Source organism: Anopheles moucheti, chromosome 2 (assembly GCF_943734755.1).
Source record: "Anopheles moucheti chromosome 2, idAnoMoucSN_F20_07, whole genome shotgun sequence".
In the NCBI taxonomy this organism is placed as follows: domain Eukaryota; kingdom Metazoa; phylum Arthropoda; class Insecta; order Diptera; family Culicidae; genus Anopheles; species Anopheles moucheti.
In genome coordinates this window covers 79,507,566-79,525,402 of record NC_069140.1, presented here as the reverse complement: position 1 = coordinate 79,525,402, position 17,837 = coordinate 79,507,566, and the positions used below count along the sequence as shown (strand labels likewise).

Below are 17,837 nucleotides of genomic sequence, written 5' to 3'. Positions count from 1 at the left end.
AGATTGTATGAAGGTTTTACCTGTTGGGTTGCCTGATGTTATTCTGACCAGCCTACCGGGACCTTGCTGGTTTAGTCGCTAGAATGATAGTGAGATCATATTATAACAATTATTACAACTCGTTCCCCATTATCCTTCCACAAATCCTTCGGTGCATCTTCCACTCGAACACCTTGGATGTAGTCTCTGCGGCGCCTTCACAATATTGGCGCTAGAAGCGTTTTAAAATAGCATCAGTTTCTTCCGAAGTATCAGGTATATTGAACCGGAGAACATGAAGGATCTTCCGTACTTATGTACTTGTGCTGAGAAGTTACTGAAGGTGGAGTTGCTCTACGCCATCGAACGGGGCTTCGCAACAGCTCAACAACATGTCAAACTAGCTACAGGAAGCAGTCCTTGATCAAACCCTATTCGACGTTCGACTATACTGATTCTCGTGTGCTATTAATTACGTGGCGCAGGTTCTACTTGGGCATAAGTTTTTCGAGTATCTCAACACCTAATCCAATCAATCTGTAATTCGAGGTTCGTCGCCTTCTACATATAGCTGGAGAGCTGTAAACCAGTAACGTCCGTGGCATCAGTATACTCCAGGATCAACGGTTTTGAATACTTGTTGAGGTCTCTGAAGGTCTTGAGAACATGAAACTAGTCTTGTGCTCTTATAACTCAGAGCATGCCAATGATCATTCAAGATCGTTGAAGGCAATTGTCTAGAAGCGGTAAAGAACATTTCTTGAAGAGTTATCGTCCAAAACATTAATGCTATTTACTGATAATAAACTTTATTGTAAATCTATGTGCGACAGTAATATTTTACAGAACGACACGGATCGCCCTTTTGTTTATTAAAGTTAGCACAACATTCGCAAGTTACCTATGCTTATGATCGTTTGTTTTAATACTCAGCTCAGCGGTTTGGAAATTATAAAGTGTTAATCGTGAGACCGAAAAAGCATTTATTTATTTTTACAACATGTGACAAAATTTCAACTCCGAAAACTTAGGGTTTTTCCTGAAAATCGTCTTTCGTTGGAGAAAAAATACAATTCCAACAAGGACAGCTAGCTAGGATTCGATGGAACGGGAGGAACAATTGCATACAATTCCAGAATGTAACCCCATGGAAAGCTTTGACGATTTGGCCCTAACGTTGACACTGTCTACATAAGTACACAATCGCTTCAAGTGTACGCAACACTGGCCGCACTTCAGTTTCTACTTTAAGAGCACTTACTTCCTTTTGGACGATTCGTTATTCGGATCAAACGGCGGACAAATATTTCTACGGCGACCGACTTCCAATTTATCATCCACACCTTTCTCTTCCTGGTGCGCGGATAATTTATTGACGCAATAGTTTTTCCTCCTCCTAGCTCGCTACAACACATTGTAAGAGCGATCTCCGATATTTCAGCCTTTTTATTTCATACGATTTTCTTTTTACAGTAACAATTTAGCTTAGTTCTTTCGCACCAACTGCAGAGCAACAGTGTGTGTGTGTGTGTGTGTTTAGCAATAATAGACATGATGTGTGCACGCAATTTCGATCCTCTACTAAACCCATATCCCAATTATATGCTGCCTAAGGGATTATTTCTTCATCATCGAGCAATTTTTTATGTTACTGGACTGGGTCAAATAGCGTAGGGGGGGTAGCGTTTTTGACTGGTTGTTTGCAGGAATTATCGTATAAAGGTGAGTTTAAAGTAGTGTACAATAATGAATTAATACATTAATGCGGATACGTTTTGGTATAAAAAATTTGGATTTTGGAACGCAAGCTAAAAGTGTGAATGGTTTTTTTCTTTTTTCGTTACGTTTTTCTTCATAAGAATTTTCATTTGTTTATAATTGATCAGCAAAAGTATTGTTATGGATTACTTAAGAGAGTAAGAAAAAACACAAAAGCTTTGATATCGTTCTTTTGAAGCCCGGCCATTTTATCTGGGAGCTTAAATGCATCATCACGTACCGGTACTTTCAACAGCCGCTAGAGAACCGGCCGCGATGTACGGATTCACTGTAAATCTGATCTGACTACTAACTGGCACTTTGGTAATAATTTGAAGAAGAAAAAAAAAGCAAGGTAATTAGTATTCTGAGCGGAACCAATAGCAGAGGTTCACTGAACGTAAGCTGTCCTATTAGAATGTCTTATTTAAATGAAATGTATTTCATGTGCCACCCACCTGTGTACGACTTAACATTAATGGCATCAAAATAATTGAAGAATAGGAAAAGAATACCTCGCAGAACGACAACTACCAAGGCCAATAAACTACTTCATCAAATGATTTGGATACAGATAAACTATAAGATTGTAAAATAAACGTTTCCCAACTGTCATACTTCTATGTAACCACCATTATTTTTCCACGATTTTGGACATTTGGGAAGGAGTGCTTAAAATGGACGACAAAATTAAAGGAAAGCAAAAATAAACTAAAAAAAAAAAGAAAACTACGCTCACTGTGGTGAAAACCGTGTGGACGCGTTCGTTTACAGCGTGCGGTAGTTGTTTGAGTTGTTAGCGATACCGGCGGCGTTCGAGTGCGTTTTGTAAAATTTGTACAGTACCAGCGAGATGGCGAGCGAACCGTAGGCAAGGATCATACCACCGACGAAGGAGTACGCGTCGAAGCGGTTACAGTGCGGTGCCGGTGTTGGTGCCGGAGTGGTGGGAGTTTCGGTCGACGTCGACGTCGGGGTTGGCGCGGGAGTCGGCGTAGTGGGTGTGGTGGTGGTAGTTGGTGGCGTAGTTGGAGGGGTCACTGTAGTGGTGGTGGTGGAGGTTGTTGTAGGGGTAGTAGGCTTGGGAGTAGTGGTGGTGGTGCTGCTAGTAGTTGTACTTTCCGTAGTAGTAGTAGTAGATGTGGTTGTTGCTGGTGTTGTCGTATTCTTGTCATCTAAAATCAAAGCATAAAAAACATTTGCATAATTTTTAATTTTAAAATACACGCATTTACGCATTACGATATTGGTATCAGGTAGGACTTACTTTTAATCTTGTGATTCTTGATAATAAAATGTTAATCATTATGATAAGGAAAAGTCACACAGTAGCATTACCAGTAAGGCAGGAACACAATATATTGTTCACGACGTTCTAAAATTATAAATGTTTTGGATCTCATTCCCTCTTTCGTTTCTCACTTCAGGAGGGACAACAAAAATTCATTACATTGCATACACGAAAATGTCGACAAACTGTAAATTATGAAGAGTTATACAGTATCTTAATGCCAAAAAGCCTTAAAATTACACCATTTTTGGTTATCGACCGTCCTTCTGATTTGTCATTTTAGGAAAATTATTATGACTTATGATTGCATGATGCACAATGGAGAAATAATAATTCTATGGGCAGTACGATGAACTTACTATCGTACAGACAGAGAACAGAGATTCGCCATGTTCCGGGGGAGGTGTTGCAATAAGAATGACACCGGACGATTTTTTACGTAGTCCATACCCATGTGGGAGAATACCCACAGCAGACTAAGGCTGTTATGGTGGCAGATAATGTTGAACTCTAAGTAACATTAATTGTGTATAGCTGAAAAGTGACATTTATCCAAATTTTAAATTAAAAAAAGATAAAATTTGAGCAAAACTCTCTTGTTTCAACATTCGGAACTGATAATAACGAAATCGTTTTTTTTATTTAAAAATTAAGCAATAAGACATGCTTATAATCTTATGATTGTAAATTATTTCATAAGATCAACGATTTGATTGAGGCATAATTTTGTGTGTGGAAGATAATGTTTCTCGCATTTTCAATTGAACATTTTTCTAAAGAGTAAAGGAGTTTGTAAGTATTACCAAGTACCAAAACAAACCTATGTGCCGATTGAATGCAGAAAAACGGTACATTTCTTAATTGCACCACATTGACTTTGCGATACTAAGATTATGCCATGGTTAGCTCCAATGGCCATGTAGTTGCAACATGTTGATAACAAGCGTTCAAGCGTTTGCAAATTAAATGTTTTATCATAAAACTCTGTCGACTGTGATTTCAAGGTCAGGGCCGGGGGGTTTTCTCTAGGTCACAAAGGGGTAGTAATGATTGTAACCAATTCGTTCAATGTAAATACACCCCTTACGCATTACATTACCGAAACTTACCTGGAGGTGCCTGTGTGGTTTGCGGCTGTTCTTGGGTAGTAATATCTTCCGTTAGAGCGTCATCGAATTTTGTAGCAGCTGCTGCTAAAAGAGAAAAACAATTTAGTATCAAATTGAACAGTAATCAGCCATCAAATATGTCGTATTAATGCAAGCAAATCATGCAATATAAGAATGGAAAACTTTGCGACAACAGCATGATAAACAATGCGCGAGCAATTTTGTTTATTTATTCAGATCGGAACGAAGAAAGACGCAATTTGCCAGCCAGCGTAAGGCATTTGTCTGCAAACAAAAGTTGCGCCGTTGGTGGTGTTGCGGTCAGTTAATCCACATCTCATCGTATCATCGTATGCTTAGCAACAGTTGGAAGCGAATTATAAACACGTACTCTCTGTGCATACTTTGTTCCGCGAGAAACATTCGCGTAGAAATGCTGACGGATGCATTTGAGAGCTGCAGTTGTACGATTGAGCCACCCCTCGCCCGGCGCCCTGGACCACCACGCTCTTATCGCGCCCATACACAACACACAACTATTGCAACCTTGCTCCTACTACTGCTTGACAAATCATCCAGCGCAAAGAGTAATCGTGAAAAAGAAATACGCAACATCGCCTTCTGCCCGCATTCGTGCATTTGGAACAATTTTTCCTGCGCTCACTTGGATGAAGTGATCGGGATGATTCGCTTTTTGTTAGTGAAGTAGAGAGAATGCAAAGCAGTATGTGTTGTGTGGGGAAGAACAGCACGAAAATAAGCAAAAGCAACAGCACAGCTTTCAAACAAGCCTCCTCTGCAACAGGCGCACAGGCTGCCCCGTGATGAATCATGCCACACACTCATCAATACGTTGAAAATTAGATTAACCTCTTTTCGCTTGCAAAACGCTGGATTTGCGAACGGAGATCGAGCAAATAAATGGCAGCGCTGCTGACCTCACGCGTATTCGAAACGAGATAATCTACACGAAATGCATAAATTCCAACAAACCGAGCGGCCGGTAACTGCAGTGTTCGCTTCCTCGAATATTTCTTACCTGATGTTGTGGGGACTGCGTTCACCGCGAATAGCGCAACCAATGCCACCAGCAGTGCACCTTTAACGTACATCGGCGCAATCATTTTCTCGTTGCTATCTACCTTTCTTTGGCTGGTTAGACGGTTCTTTACGATTCCCTGGAATCTGGGTCTACTCTCGTGCGACAACTGTTCTGTCACCTACGGAAGCGAGAAATACGAAACTGCGTTCATTAACTTGACTGCCGTACGATTGGCCTGCAATCCTTTCCGGAAAGAGACGTCGAAAGATGGATTGAATAAATACACCCGCTTCCGTTTACCGCTCTCCCACGTAACAACCTTTTGCACAGCTACCGCAGGGCAGCAAAATTGCACGCACTTTGCAATGGCGGTGTGCAATAAGGGACGATGATGCATTTGGCAACAATCGAAACAGGAAACGGTTGGGATGTAATGGAATTATATTCAACTTGCGGACAGTCCGTTTTCAAGGAAATGGGTAGAATTTCACACTTGCCTGTGGGAATGAAGGTTTTTAGCCGGAATTCGAGGAAAGCACCGATAGATCACACACACACGACTGACTAAACCAATTTACTCTGAGCGAGCTAAGGATGTTATGTCAGCAGGCTGGTCCATTGGTACGATTTGACGTTAAGATCTCCCGAATTGACAGTAGGAATTCACAACTCATCAAAGTTCCTTTGGCAGGCCAACACCGCGGAGGTGGCTGTAGCGCCCGATAAGGACGTAAGCAACCCAGCTACATGATAGTACTACCTAATATTTCTTTTTTTTTTTTTAATTACATCTAAAACAGATATATTACGGACAGCTTAGATAGCTCAGAATTATTTCTAATCTCAACTGTCATCTCACGTTCACAAAAACGTCACGAACAAATTCTTGACCGAGCCTTTGCTTGGCTTCTCGCGAGAAACAACTAGTCGTCTCTTTCCATCACTTTTCTTCAGAATTTGTTGTGTTCGATGAAAAAAAGCTTTGTTTATGATGAAGAAAATGATTTATTAGCGTTTTTAATGATACTTTTGAAACTTAATTCTACGACTTGCTTTTAATTTTTTTTTGTTGAGATTTTGATTATGCGACACAACGTTCACAAAATCGCTAAACTATCCAAATGCGCTACATAAAATTGTATGTAATTACATCATTCTTACCATTCTACGAAAAATGCAAAGTATGCTTACAAACCTATGGCCTTCTATCTTGATGCCGACACTGTACTGAACTACACCGTTTGCAGTAAATATTAACCCATCGTGTTATGGAAGATGTAGATGAAAGTAGCTAGCACTTTCTTGTCCAAAGCCTTTGCGTACTTTTGAAACCAATTAATGGTCCTTCTTTTTCGGTTTCTTGGGGTTGCGCGAGCGGCTTTTGGCCTTGCATAGTGGGCATATCGGTGCATTGCGATGAATCTGCTGATGACACGAAAGACACGACTTCATCGGAGGCGGCTGCTGTCTGCTGAAAGAGGAAAACAATGCGAAGGGAAGCTCTCAATGTTTGACAAAGTGTAGCCGGAAACTATTTTTCCTGTTTCCGTTTGTTGTGTGGAATCGCAATCTGAACTACTAGCGTGTGAGATAGTTCTCGTAACAAGCGTACAAACATATTAGCAAAAGTATAGATAATGAAACAATAAAACCGAACGAAAAATCACCTTAAATTCACATTGAAATCAGACCTGAATGTCGGATGACCGATGCCAATCGTGGACGGTGCCTGTTGCAGCCGGTTTGTCGGAAGTTCCGGCGGTTTGTTGATACGCATGGCAACCGGTGGTGGAGGAAGAAATCCGGGCGGTGCCGAAGGTGGCAACGAGGTGGCGGGTGCATCGGGCGGCAACGGATGATGGGCGGATAACGGTGGCCGGGTGAATGTGGCGGATGCTGCCGACAATGGTTTGTTCGTAGCGTAGTAGTTCTGGAAGCGGCTGAAAAGGGCAAATGGAATGGAACGGTCAGAAAATTGCTGCAAAACGGGTAAAACTTTCGGTATGTACGTACTCCGGAGAAATGGTAGTTCCTTCCTCTTCGTGCAGTTCCGGCAGTCTTTCCAGGCCCAAGTAATCACGCCGCATTGAATCAACCTCGGTTTTCAGCGGGACGTACTCTTCGTGTATGCGATTAGCCATATTAATCGAACGAATACGATTTTCCTCGGCCTGCTTAATAACAGTTTCCATCTGCACACCAGGTAAACGCAAATTTTTCAACTTTCCTGCCCAAATCGCACCGGAGTGATTGGTTCGTTTACTTACAGCATTGATGTCGGCATGAATTTGACGCAGTTCCTCCACATGGCTCATCTTTTCCTGCATGAGCAGCTCCAGCTCCCGCCGATATTCGGACAGACACTTCTCTTCCGCATCGCCATTCTCCACCTCGCGAATGATTTTCAGCTTCAGCTTCTCCAGCTGGAGCGTTTTTGAGCTGCAAACAGTGGACACAGCACAGTGAAAAGAATCCAATTCACAAAAGGATGCCATGGAAGGCAGAGAGTAGAACGCACAACCTACCGGATATCTTTCATCGCTTCAAGCTTTGCATAAATCGTTCTTTCATCAACTGCACTCATTTTTGTACCGTGCTGTAAACCGCTCTGGCAAGTATAGTAATTTGTTTCTCTTAATTAATTGCACTTTCAGTCCTGCTGCTTTCACACACTGCACTTGCGCTTAGGTACGTCTGTATAATTGTGGGAAACCGAATTCAAAATCTATTCAAAATCATACTTTCGCTCGTGGAAATGATGATGCGCTGCTGATGCTGATGGAAAATGGCCGATTAATCTTTGCATCTCTCGTGCTTCGTCTCCGCACAGAAAAATCCTTCCCTTTTTACAGCCTTTCAGTTACCAGCGTCACGCATACATCGACGTTTCGAGTCAATGCCGATGCGATGTGCGCTCATGCACACCAGCAAGCGTCTGTTTACAAACAAACTGCCACACAACCGCACTTTCGCAAATTTAATTTCACACATATTTCACAAATATTTTTCCTAATATATTCATTTTCAGTATATTAGGATTAACATAAATTATGCCCCAGCTTAGACAAAGAATATCGTAAGCATTCAAGTGATTTGTTCGAATAAGAGTGTGTCCGTGTGTGTGAGCTTTTGTTGTACATCGTCAACAGTAAATATACGGCCAAGGGACGTTTTGGCATTCAAATATAACTTAAAATATGTTTTTTTTAAATAATACACAAATTAGCGAGTCGAAAGCAATCCCCAGGAATCTCTCTGGAAGCAATACTATCATCAGAATACGCGAGTTCTGACTAATATGGGAATATGCTTCGAGATTTTGTCTCCTTTTTTACATACGTGGAATGTGTAAACTATTCTAAGCGTTTAACGTCGTTTCGAACATCATTCGTTGCAATATTCTTGCTCACAATTTGTGGCGGAATATGCTAAATATGGAAAAAAGATAATATCGAGCATCAGATTCGATTGCACGGTGAAGTTCCCCCAAACATGGCCCACACGTCGAGTGACGTTTGAAACGGTGCCGCTGTTGTTTACATTGTGAGTGTTGTTGCCGGTACCGGGAGCCAAAACCCGTACTAATTCCAGCGGCAAAATGTATCACCGAAACTTGGCCCACCTGAATCCGTACGAACTGCACAAACATCTCATCAATGAGTACATGCTGATCAAGCCGGGCGCTACCAAACTGCTGCAGCGTGACACTTCCCGCGACAAAACGGACCACGATGTGGTGCGCGAGAACCATCGGTTCCTGTGGGATGGCGAAACGGTGGACAGTTGGGAGAAGCAGCTGGCCAAAAAGTATTACGACAAGCTGTTCAAAGAGTACTGCATTGCCGACCTGAGCCGCTACAAAGAGAACAAGGTAAGCGAAGAGGTGTACCGATTCCTATCCTCGCGGCACCGATTCATATGCCTCCGTACCAAGGTTTCGTTCATTCATCATCCTCTTCGAGGTTGCCATGCGTTGGAGAATCGAAAAGGAAGTCGTCGTTGGCAAAGGTCAATTCGTGTGCGGCGATCGGAACTGTGAAGAGCGAAGCGAACTGCGCAGCTGGGAGGTCAACTTTGGATATCTGGAGCAGGGACAGAAGAAGAACGCTCTGGTGAAATTGCGTAAGTTAAACACCGGATAAGATTGCCCAATAAACTATTCAACAAACGTCTTTGTTCGCAGGATTGTGCCCTAAATGTTCAGACAGGCTAAACTATCACTCTAAAAAGAGAGAAATCAAACGACTGAAGAAGCGGGATCGGAAAACGAAGACTTTCAGCGATTGCAGGGTTAGCGTTGAAGCTCCCACTAGTTCCGTTGCAAAACCAATTTCGCAGGGTAATGCTGTCGGAACAATTTCCGACGGAACGACCCCGGAAGACGGAACGGCACCAGCGGAAGATGAAAAGGATAGTTCCACCGTGCCTGATGTCACCGAAGGAAGCTGGAGTAAAGGTAACTAGAAACGGGGCGTTATGTATCATCGATTAAACTAAGAGATGTATTTATCTGCCTTTTCTTTAGGAAACGAAGTGGAAGAAAAAACGCGCGAAGAAGAATTTAATGAGTTTTTAGAGGATCTCTTGCTGTGAGATCTTGTAAATGCAATTTCTATATGATCCGCAAACATCTCCTGATCCGGCTTACCGACAAGAACAAGATTGCAACCTCTATCCTTACTGCAAATACTTAATAAGTAAGCTACAGTCGCCTTCGCAGTCTTGGCATGCAGCAGAAGTGTTTTAAACCGCTCACTGGATAACTTTGGATCTTATATTTCAGTGGCGCATGTGAGTACTGGACAGCGCGACTTTCAAGGTTCTATATTGTGTCCATCTTCGATCGTTGGGACGGGTGTTTTAAGATGGAAAAGTTTTTTCTGCCTCAAAAACTTCCTTGCTTCGAGTATAGATTGAAACCTTCTTTATCGGCACAACAACCTCAAAAAGTCTAAGGTCTGCCATCTCTAGCTTTCTTTTATTATATGTACCCGTAGCTAGATAGTCAGTTCCGCGAACGGAGGATAGGTCTGGATAAGAATTTAGACCGGTCCTATCGTGTTAAGACCGATGTCTCTACCAACACACCACCGTGCCAGTTGAAACCACTCCTATAATATTTAGATAAACGCGATACGATGAAAGTTATTTTATTAAATATAATATCAGCTACACTTAGTTGAGGTGGGCGTAGAGGTATTATTAGTTCAAGTTCTAGTTGACACCAATACTGGATTATTTTCAAGTTGTAACGGAATAGGTGGCATTTTGACCTCTGTTGTGCCATCTGCTTTGATTTGATGCTTTGACTTTGAAAAGCTTTTACGAATGTAGGTGAGTTGAAGCTCAAGAAAGGTGGATAGATGTTACATCTACATCATCTGCATCTTACCCATATTCCAATTCAACTAATAATGAAAACATTGAAAATAACTTGAAAATAAACTATAAATGACTAAAACTTTAACATTATCACTGAACCACTGAAAAGAACTTTCACTATTACATTTATAGCACAACGTGAACAATGTGTGGTAACATAATATAAAAGTTTAATATCTTCTAAAAACACATAGACTTCAGCTCTTGTAATGTAATGTTTCGCACGTGAATTACTGCTTCTTTACGCTAGAATGAGTTCCTAGGATATTCCTAACGAGAGGATGGTAGAATAAATGAATAAATTGTATCGCTGCTACAATAGTTTTAAATAAATTACAAACTTCAAAAAAGGAAACGAACTTTTGCACAACGTTCCGGATGTTTTCAGTTATCAGCGTTCCGCGCAACCCTTAGCTATTGGACATCAAACGGAGAAAAAAACAGCGAATGGGATAATGTTTGTATAACACATACGGGAGTGCGCTGCGTCTGGTACGCTTTGTTTTAATCAATCCGACGTGAAATCCATGCTTATCAATGTTTTACATATAAGCTCATCGTTTGCAAAACGGTCTCACTTAGTTTGGTTTTACATTCGCAGTGATCACATCGTGGTGTGCTGGTGTCAAAGACGATGAACACGTCCTTAATCTGTATAGCCGTCTCGCTGTTGGCGTTAGCGTATGGCCAAGATAGAGGTGAGGAACAGCTGGTAAGTGCCACATATTCGTTTGATACTATAATTTGCAGTTTTTTTTTAAAATGTTTAAACTGATTGTTCTTTCTTTTAGACATGCCCCGGTGGATATTGCGTTTCGAAGCACCTTTGTCCTAACGGCACGTTGGTTAATGATCCAACACTTGCCCAGAGTACTCAGCTCGTTGGATTGCGCGTGGGGCTTGACATAGATGATATCGACTCGTGCGCAGATTATTTACTAAAATGTTGTGATACTGTAGCCACTGCAACAGTTAATCCACTTGACAGTTGGGTAAGTATACATAAGCCATGGATTTGCTGTGTACTGTCTGTAATGGATGCTATTTTAGGAAGATATTGAAATACCTGCGCCTAGCGTTGAATGCGGACAATTTAACAAGAATGGATTGCACTATCAACTGCATCATAATGACTCCTTGGCACAGTATGCCGAATTCCCTTGGATGGTTTACATAATGAAGGGTGAAAACCAAAAATCATCCCCGGCGCATAGTAACTTTGTCTGTGGCGGTACTTTGATTCATCCTCGGTTTGTGGTAACAACGGCTCACAACACGGATGGCAAATCGAATTTGATCGCACGTTTCGGCGAATGGGACATTAGCACCACAAAGGAACCATACCCACACAAGGTAATAAGCCAAGTACTAAGATGTATTGTTAGTGGACACTTCTGACATGTTTACTTCCACAGGATATCAGCGTCACGGAGATCATCAAACATCCCGACTATGTGCACAACCCCATACAGAACGATATTGCACTGTTGTTGCTGGAGGAAAACGTACAATACCACAAGCATATTCAACCAATATGTCTGCCGCAACCTAATGATCAGTTCGTAGGCGAAAGTTGCATCTCCAACGGTTGGGGCGAGCAGCGTGGAGTGTACGCGAACGTGATGAAGAAAATAACGCTTCCGGTTATTACCAACAAGGAGTGTACCCGTATGCTGCGCTTTGCTGGGCTTGGACCATTCTATAATCTCCGGGAGGGTTTCATCTGTGCTGGTGGTGAAGCCGGTGTCGATATGTGCAAAGGCGACGGAGGATCACCACTCGCGTGCCAAACCGAAAGTGGCACGTTCGTGCTGGCTGGAATTGTTTCGTGGGGTATTGGATGTGGAGGCCATGAATTGCCCGGCATGTACGTTGCTGTGAACCAGTACGTAGATTGGATCAACGAAATCATCACAGGCCATAGTTTAGAATTTGATATTACACTGTAAAACGCAAGAAGCGAACGGGCGGATCTGTTAGGATTACATTTAGAAAACAATAAATGATGCTTGGACATTTGCTTGCAACACGTAATCTTGCTTCCCTTCCGTTCACATTGACTTATGACCTAGGGTAGATTTCGTACCGGGGAATCCCCGGCTTTGCTTATCAAGAGATTACGTGTTACGTTTCCTGATCTTTCCTTTCTTTGCATTATGCGTGTATTGAAATGCTAAATTGATGCTGTTTAAGCTTTCTCGGGTAGTCGATGTACAGTGTTCAGACGAGAAGGCATCACATTCGCAACTGCAATGCCTTGTTGGGACGCTCTTTTAGTGATCTGCAGCTGCTTGATCATCGCATGCGTAGCGAACCGCTACGACCCGTTTGATCTGCAAGTAAGGTAGTACCTCTAAAATGATCGTGCAGCGTTAATACTCAAACAATAGCATCCCTTTCGTAGGAATGTCCGGGAGGTTTCTGTGCAAGGAAAGATGAGTGCCCATATGGAATATACGACCAAGCAAATGCGCAGACTAGCGGTATTATTGTGCTTCGATTTCGTGATAATGTGTGCCGGCATGGGAAAGTGTGCTGCAAAAATGTGAGAGAAGTCCTGCCTAATATTTTTTTATCATATGTATTACATACGTTACGCAGCGGGGCTCTCACGTGCGCTCACCGCGTGAGTGATCTCTCGTTGGTTGATGAGCACGAGTGCCCGTTATTCCAAGAATGGACCGAGCTCGTTATCTCGATGCCGATCGAAGGGATAAAGGAGTCGGGTTCGCGTCACGGTCATAGCAACAGCTTATGAGTTATCCTCCGGTTAACCAGTATTGTTACACTGAAACGAATAAGTATAAAACATATAAATATTTAATATACATATATGGTAAACCGATAAGCATTACAACCTAAGCGTTATAAGCGTTACACATTCATGTGTAATCACCCGTACACGATCACCTCATGAATTCCAACGCCACAAGGGGAAATATTAATTGTTTTTATGTTGCTTCTTTACTTTCTCTTTGGTTAGCCATGTCCCGGTGGATATTGCATTGCGAAGCACCTATGTCCTGACGGCACGTATATTGATGATCCAACACTTGCCCAGAGTACTCAGCTCGTTGGATTGCGCGTGGGGCTTGACATAGATGATATCGACTCGTGCGCAGATTATTTACTAAAATGTTGTGATTATCAAGCCACTGCAACAGTTAATCCACTTGACAGTTGGGTAAGTAATCATAAGCCATGGATTTCCTGTGTACTGTTTGTAATGGTTGCTATTTTAGAACAAGCCTGAAATACTTCCGAATAACATTGAATGCGGACAGTTTAACAATGATGGATTGCACTATCAACTGCATCATAATGACTCCTTGGCACAGTATGCCGAATTCCCTTGGGTGGTTTACATAATGAGAGGTGAAAAACAAAAATCATCCCCGGCGCATAGTAACTTTGTCTGTGGCGGTACTTTGATTCATCCTCGGTTTGTGGTAACAACGGCTCACAATACGGATGGCAAATCGAATTTGATCGCACGTTTCGGCGAATGGGACATTAGCACCACAAACGAACCATACCCACACAAGGTAATATGCCAAGCACTAAGATATTATTGTTAGTGGACACTTATGACATGTTTTCTTCTACAGGATATCAGCGTCACGGAGATCATCAAACATCCCGACTATGTGCACAACCCCATACAGAACGATATTGCACTGTTAAAGCTTGCGGAAAGCGTACAATACCACAAGCATATTCAACCAATATGTCTGCCGCAACCTAATGATCAGTTCGTAGGCGAAAGTTGCATCTCCAACGGCTGGGGCGAGCAGCGTGGAGTGTACGCGAACGTGATGAAGAAAATAACGCTTCCAGTTATTGCCAAGAACAAGTGTACCCGTATGCTGCGCTTTGCTGGGCTTGGACCATTCTATGATCTCCGGGATGGTTTCATCTGTGCTGGTGGTGAAGCCGGTGTCGATATGTGCAAAGGCGACGGAGGATCACCACTCGCGTGTGAAACTGACACGGGATCTTTCGTACTTGCTGGGATTGTTTCGTGGGGCATAGGATGCGGGGGGCATAATGCACCGGGTGTGTACGTTGCAGTGAACCATTACGTAGATTGGATCAATGAACATCTTATAGATATGGATATTGTTTTGTGAGCAGCTAGGCAGTCGTGTAGACGCTACGCAATTGACGTAACACGTCAAGATGTTGGGAGCGAGTGGTAATGTGTGCGCTCAAATATAAGTGGTTGCAATTGTAACCCCGGCGACCGTACATCCGTGTATTAAAGTGTCCGAAATATAACAGATATTAGGATGTAAAACATGAAAATGAGCAGCTCCGTTAGGAATATATATTGGAAAGTAAAAGATGCGCTGTGCAATCTCGCTTCTCGTTCTCCATGATCTATGACCTTGGGTAGATTTCGTACCGGGAAATTCACAACTTGGCTTATCAAGAGATGCTTTAAGAGGGTACGCTGTTTTACAATAACAGTAAACATGTACTGAACAGCTATGTCGTCCATGCTTTTAAAGCTGCCGCGATCAGTCGAATACAATCGTCAAACGTGAACGATCGAGAAACCGTCGGTGCTATAATGTTTTGTTGGGACTTTCGACTAGTGATCTACAGCTGTATGATTATCTCAAGTGTAGCGAACTCGATTTATTCGAATGATCTGAAAGTAAAGTAAAGATTCATAAATGATCTTGCAGAGTTCATTCGAAAACAATATCATTTTTTCGCAGAAATGTTCGGGAGGCCACTGTGCGCAGAAAGATTTGTGTCCAAATGGAATGTACGACGGCAAACATGAGAAGGAAAATCATATTCCGTTACCTGTTGAAGGAAACAAAGGGTGCCAGGCTGAGGAAGTCTATGTCAATGAGGAAGCAAGTGTCTTAAATTTCGAACCAGATCCGGTGACGTCTCCGACTGATCCAGCGGACAGTGGCGTAAGAGGATGATTGATAAAACTGAAGAAGAGTTAACTAAACCGTCCTAACAACTGCTTTTTTAGGAAGATATTGAAATACCTGCGCTCAACATGGAATGCGGACAGTTTAATGAAAACGGATTGGAAATAGACATACTCAACAATAATGACTCCTTGGCACAGTATGGCGAATTCCCTTGGGTGGTTTACATAATGAGTGGTGAAAAACAAAATCCATCCCCTGCGAGTAGTAACTTTGTCTGTGGCGGTACTTTGATTCATCCTCGGTTTGTGGTAACAACGGCTCACAATACGGATGGCAAATCGAATTTGATCGCACGTTTCGGCGAATGGGACATTAGCACCACAAAGGAACCATACCCACACAAGGTAATAAGCCAAGCAATAAGATATTATTGTTAGTGGACACTTCTGACATGTTTTCTTCCACAGGATATCAGAGTCACGGAGATCATCAAACATCCCGACTATGTGTACAACCCCATACAGAACGATATAGCTCTGTTATGGCTTGCGGAAAGCGTGCAATACCAAAAGCATATTCAACCAATATGTCTGCCGCAACCTAATGATCAGTTCGTAGCCAAACGTTGTATCTCCAACGGATGGGGCAAGCAGCGTGGAGTGTACGCGAACGTGATGAAGAAAATAACGCTTCCGGTTATTACCAACAACGAGTGTACCCGTATGCTGCGCCTTGCTAAACTTGGACCATTCTTTTTTCTTCGGCATGGTTTCATCTGTGCTGGTGGTGAAGCCGGTGTCGATATGTGCAAAGGTGACGGAGGATCACCACTGGCGTGCCAAACTGACACGGGAGCTTTCGTACTTGCTGGGATTGTTTCTTGGGGTATTGGATGTGAAGGACATAATGCACCGGGTGTGTACGTTGCAGTGAACCATTACGTAGATTGGATCAACGAATATCTCACGAAACATTCTAAAAATATTGGTATTAAGTTGTAAATCGAAGGAAGTGGATGAGCGGAATTATTAAGACTACATTTGCTAAAATAAATGATGCTTGGTCGCAATCTTGCTTCATTGAACTATGACTGTTTAGGATAGATAAAGCGCCTAGAAGGTAGGCTATTTAGGATAGACAAAGCGCCTAAAGGTAGGCCATAAAACGAGACGATTAGCGCCACCTAGGAATAGGAATATGAACTACTAGGACAGGATTACCTTTGGTCATTGGACAAAATGGCGAATTTAGAAATTGTTAGGTTGAAATGATTAAACGTCGCTAATAGACCATGGGTGGTGTCTACCCATAGCATTTCATTTAAACGAATGAGTCAACAGGCAGATTTTGGAGTTTATCCTTTGTTGCGTCCAGCAACAAAGGTCGCGTCCAGCGACCGCTTTTCTACCGCAAAGGCGACACTAATAGCTTCTTTTAACACTTTTATTCTAAAGGAGAGTGTATCTCTCGTGTTAGGTTAAGAGAGGGAAGAGGGTTAAAAAAACTTCTATCCTTTGCCTAAGCTGGTATCGAAAAAGACCCTAGCTGTCCCTGCGCGCTGCTTTTATCGGCATTCTCTCCCGTTTTCCCAGAACGGGAATACGTGAGAAGAGCGCACGATCCTGCTACGCGAGCGCCACCTAGCGTAAACCTACTGAACGGGCTGCTGTTGGTTCAAATGAACCGTTGCTCGCAACATCCTTTAACCATCCAGCTGTCAGATCTAATGCAAGTCCTGGAAACGGGTAGCGAACATTAGACACTTGGTAGCGCTCTCCGATGAGTTAAAAATCAAGCTGTTATTTTTGACCCCCTTGGAGGATTCACCTCTTGAATTCTCAAATTAATCAGCGTAGGGCGCAATCCTACACAATGACCTTGGGTAGATTTCGTACCGGGAAATTCACAACTTGGCTTATCAAGAGATGCTTTAAGAGGGTACGCTGTTTTACAACCCAGTCATACAAAGGCAGTCTCTTGGTCGAGTTTCTTTTGTTCTCATTGTCAAGTTTTGAGTCTACTCGGTTTCGAGTAGACAACCGACAGGAATACGAACTTCGACCTTCACGCACACACTCTCACCGCGATGGTATATAAAGCGGCGCGTAACCACGCCCGCTTCAGTCGCCCGGCGGCTTTTGCAGCGTGTGGACCTACGCCGGGTCGTAGCAAAAATATGATTCTATGGAAAAAAAGGGGGGTGGGGGTACTAGCACCACTCTCTGGCTCTCTCGTGAGAGCCGTTATCAGAGAATGATACTCTTTTTCCCCATACTATTTGCGTGGCGATAGTGCTGTAATGAAAGAGAATATTGGATTAAGTCGGTCGAGCAGCAGCAATAGGTACATCCTTCAGGGTCGCGCGAGTAGCTTGGCTC

The 17,837-nt window shown here is 42.7% G+C and overlaps 6 protein-coding genes across 11 annotated transcripts; 4 read left to right on the top strand and 2 right to left on the bottom strand.

Annotated features, from left to right (window-relative positions):
• Positions 1 to 794: 794 nt before the first annotated feature.
• LOC128303713 (integumentary mucin C.1-like) lies at positions 795 to 5,765 on the bottom strand. 3 transcript variants are annotated; one of them, XM_053040767.1, is made up of 4 exons: positions 5,499 to 5,633; positions 5,177 to 5,357; positions 4,138 to 4,221; positions 795 to 2,912 (listed from the first exon to the last, which is right to left on the bottom strand). In XM_053040767.1, the coding sequence occupies exons 1-4, from the start codon at positions 5,574 to 5,576 to the stop codon at positions 2,506 to 2,508; spliced, it is 750 nt and encodes a 249-aa protein (XP_052896727.1). In that variant the 5' UTR covers positions 5,577 to 5,633; the 3' UTR covers positions 795 to 2,505. The 3 variants fall into 3 exon arrangements, with proteins under 3 accessions (XP_052896727.1, XP_052896735.1, XP_052896743.1); XM_053040775.1 differs by having other exon boundaries at positions 4,138 to 4,218; XM_053040783.1 differs by lacking the exon at positions 5,499 to 5,633 and adding an exon at positions 5,677 to 5,765 and having other exon boundaries at positions 797 to 2,912.
• A 430-nt stretch (positions 5,766 to 6,195) lies between these two features.
• On the bottom strand, positions 6,196 to 8,033 carry LOC128297594 (zinc finger C4H2 domain-containing protein). Of its 4 annotated transcripts, none has more exons than XM_053033266.1 (5): positions 7,705 to 8,033; positions 7,447 to 7,618; positions 7,193 to 7,371; positions 6,847 to 7,119; positions 6,196 to 6,650 (listed from the first exon to the last, which is right to left on the bottom strand). In XM_053033266.1, the coding sequence occupies exons 1-5, from the start codon at positions 7,761 to 7,763 to the stop codon at positions 6,515 to 6,517; spliced, it is 819 nt and encodes a 272-aa protein (XP_052889226.1). In that variant the 5' UTR covers positions 7,764 to 8,033; the 3' UTR covers positions 6,196 to 6,514. The 4 variants fall into 4 exon arrangements, with proteins under 4 accessions (XP_052889226.1, XP_052889227.1, XP_052889228.1 ...); XM_053033267.1 differs by having other exon boundaries at positions 6,196 to 6,647; XM_053033268.1 differs by having other exon boundaries at positions 6,871 to 7,119.
• A 493-nt stretch (positions 8,034 to 8,526) lies between these two features.
• On the top strand, positions 8,527 to 10,830 carry LOC128297119 (protein FRA10AC1 homolog). Its single transcript, XM_053032688.1, has 4 exons — positions 8,527 to 9,050; positions 9,142 to 9,301; positions 9,363 to 9,635; positions 9,705 to 10,830. Exons 1-4 carry the CDS (start codon positions 8,778 to 8,780, stop codon positions 9,770 to 9,772), a joined length of 774 nt encoding a protein of 257 aa, XP_052888648.1. The 5' UTR covers positions 8,527 to 8,777; the 3' UTR covers positions 9,773 to 10,830.
• Positions 10,831 to 11,147: 317 nt separating this feature from the next.
• LOC128297702 (inactive CLIP domain-containing serine protease A28-like) lies at positions 11,148 to 12,591 on the top strand. Its single transcript, XM_053033389.1, has 4 exons — positions 11,148 to 11,273; positions 11,353 to 11,553; positions 11,612 to 11,914; positions 11,977 to 12,591. The coding sequence occupies exons 1-4, from the start codon at positions 11,196 to 11,198 to the stop codon at positions 12,508 to 12,510; spliced, it is 1,116 nt and encodes a 371-aa protein (XP_052889349.1). The 5' UTR covers positions 11,148 to 11,195; the 3' UTR covers positions 12,511 to 12,591.
• A 184-nt stretch (positions 12,592 to 12,775) lies between these two features.
• Positions 12,776 to 15,101, top strand: LOC128299716 (inactive CLIP domain-containing serine protease A28-like). Its single transcript, XM_053035759.1, has 5 exons — positions 12,776 to 12,900; positions 12,966 to 13,106; positions 13,545 to 13,745; positions 13,804 to 14,106; positions 14,170 to 15,101. The coding sequence occupies exons 1-5, from the start codon at positions 12,814 to 12,816 to the stop codon at positions 14,689 to 14,691; spliced, it is 1,254 nt and encodes a 417-aa protein (XP_052891719.1). The 5' UTR covers positions 12,776 to 12,813; the 3' UTR covers positions 14,692 to 15,101.
• Positions 15,102 to 15,413: 312 nt separating this feature from the next.
• LOC128299717 (inactive CLIP domain-containing serine protease A28-like) lies at positions 15,414 to 16,469 on the top strand. The gene is made up of 3 exons (XM_053035760.1): positions 15,414 to 15,492; positions 15,558 to 15,863; positions 15,927 to 16,469. Exons 2-3 carry the CDS (start codon positions 15,585 to 15,587, stop codon positions 16,458 to 16,460), a joined length of 813 nt encoding a protein of 270 aa, XP_052891720.1. The 5' UTR covers positions 15,414 to 15,492; positions 15,558 to 15,584; the 3' UTR covers positions 16,461 to 16,469.
• The last annotated feature ends 1,368 nt before the right edge of the window (positions 16,470 to 17,837 follow it).

Bases quoted from the DNA above. Each gene is read 5' to 3' on its own strand.
- LOC128303713 (XM_053040767.1), bottom strand. From the start codon at position 5,576: ATGCATCATCGTCCCTTATTGCACACCGCCATTGCAAAGTGCGTGCAA. The intron at 5,358-5,498 runs GTTGTTACGTGG...TCGCTTCCGTAG, and splicing joins CTGCGGTAGCTGTGCAAAAG to GTGACAGAACAGTTGTCGCA. The intron at 2,913-4,137 runs GTAAGTTTCGGT...CTTTGATTTTAG, and splicing joins AACCACACAGGCACCTCCAG to ATGACAAGAATACGACAACA.
- LOC128297594 (XM_053033266.1), bottom strand. From the start codon at position 7,763: ATGAGTGCAGTTGATGAAAGAACGATTTATGCAAAGCTTGAAGCGATG. The intron at 7,372-7,446 runs GTAAGTAAACGA...CCTGGTGTGCAG, and splicing joins TTCATGCCGACATCAATGCT to ATGGAAACTGTTATTAAGCA. The intron at 6,651-6,846 runs GTGATTTTTCGT...TTCCTCTTTCAG, and splicing joins GATTTCAATGTGAATTTAAG to CAGACAGCAGCCGCCTCCGA.
- LOC128297119 (XM_053032688.1), top strand. From the start codon at position 8,778: ATGTATCACCGAAACTTGGCCCACCTGAATCCGTACGAACTGCACAAA. The intron at 9,051-9,141 runs GTAAGCGAAGAG...ATCCTCTTCGAG, and splicing joins GCCGCTACAAAGAGAACAAG to GTTGCCATGCGTTGGAGAAT. The intron at 9,302-9,362 runs GTAAGTTAAACA...CTTTGTTCGCAG, and splicing joins GAACGCTCTGGTGAAATTGC to GATTGTGCCCTAAATGTTCA.
- LOC128297702 (XM_053033389.1), top strand. From the start codon at position 11,196: ATGAACACGTCCTTAATCTGTATAGCCGTCTCGCTGTTGGCGTTAGCG. The intron at 11,274-11,352 runs GTAAGTGCCACA...TCTTTCTTTTAG, and splicing joins ATAGAGGTGAGGAACAGCTG to ACATGCCCCGGTGGATATTG. The intron at 11,554-11,611 runs GTAAGTATACAT...ATGCTATTTTAG, and splicing joins TTAATCCACTTGACAGTTGG to GAAGATATTGAAATACCTGC.
- LOC128299716 (XM_053035759.1), top strand. From the start codon at position 12,814: ATGCCTTGTTGGGACGCTCTTTTAGTGATCTGCAGCTGCTTGATCATC. The intron at 13,107-13,544 runs GTGAGAGAAGTC...CTCTTTGGTTAG, and splicing joins GGAAAGTGTGCTGCAAAAAT to CCATGTCCCGGTGGATATTG. The intron at 14,107-14,169 runs GTAATATGCCAA...TTTCTTCTACAG, and splicing joins ACGAACCATACCCACACAAG to GATATCAGCGTCACGGAGAT.
- LOC128299717 (XM_053035760.1), top strand. From the start codon at position 15,585: ATGGAATGCGGACAGTTTAATGAAAACGGATTGGAAATAGACATACTC. The intron at 15,864-15,926 runs GTAATAAGCCAA...TTTCTTCCACAG, and splicing joins AGGAACCATACCCACACAAG to GATATCAGAGTCACGGAGAT.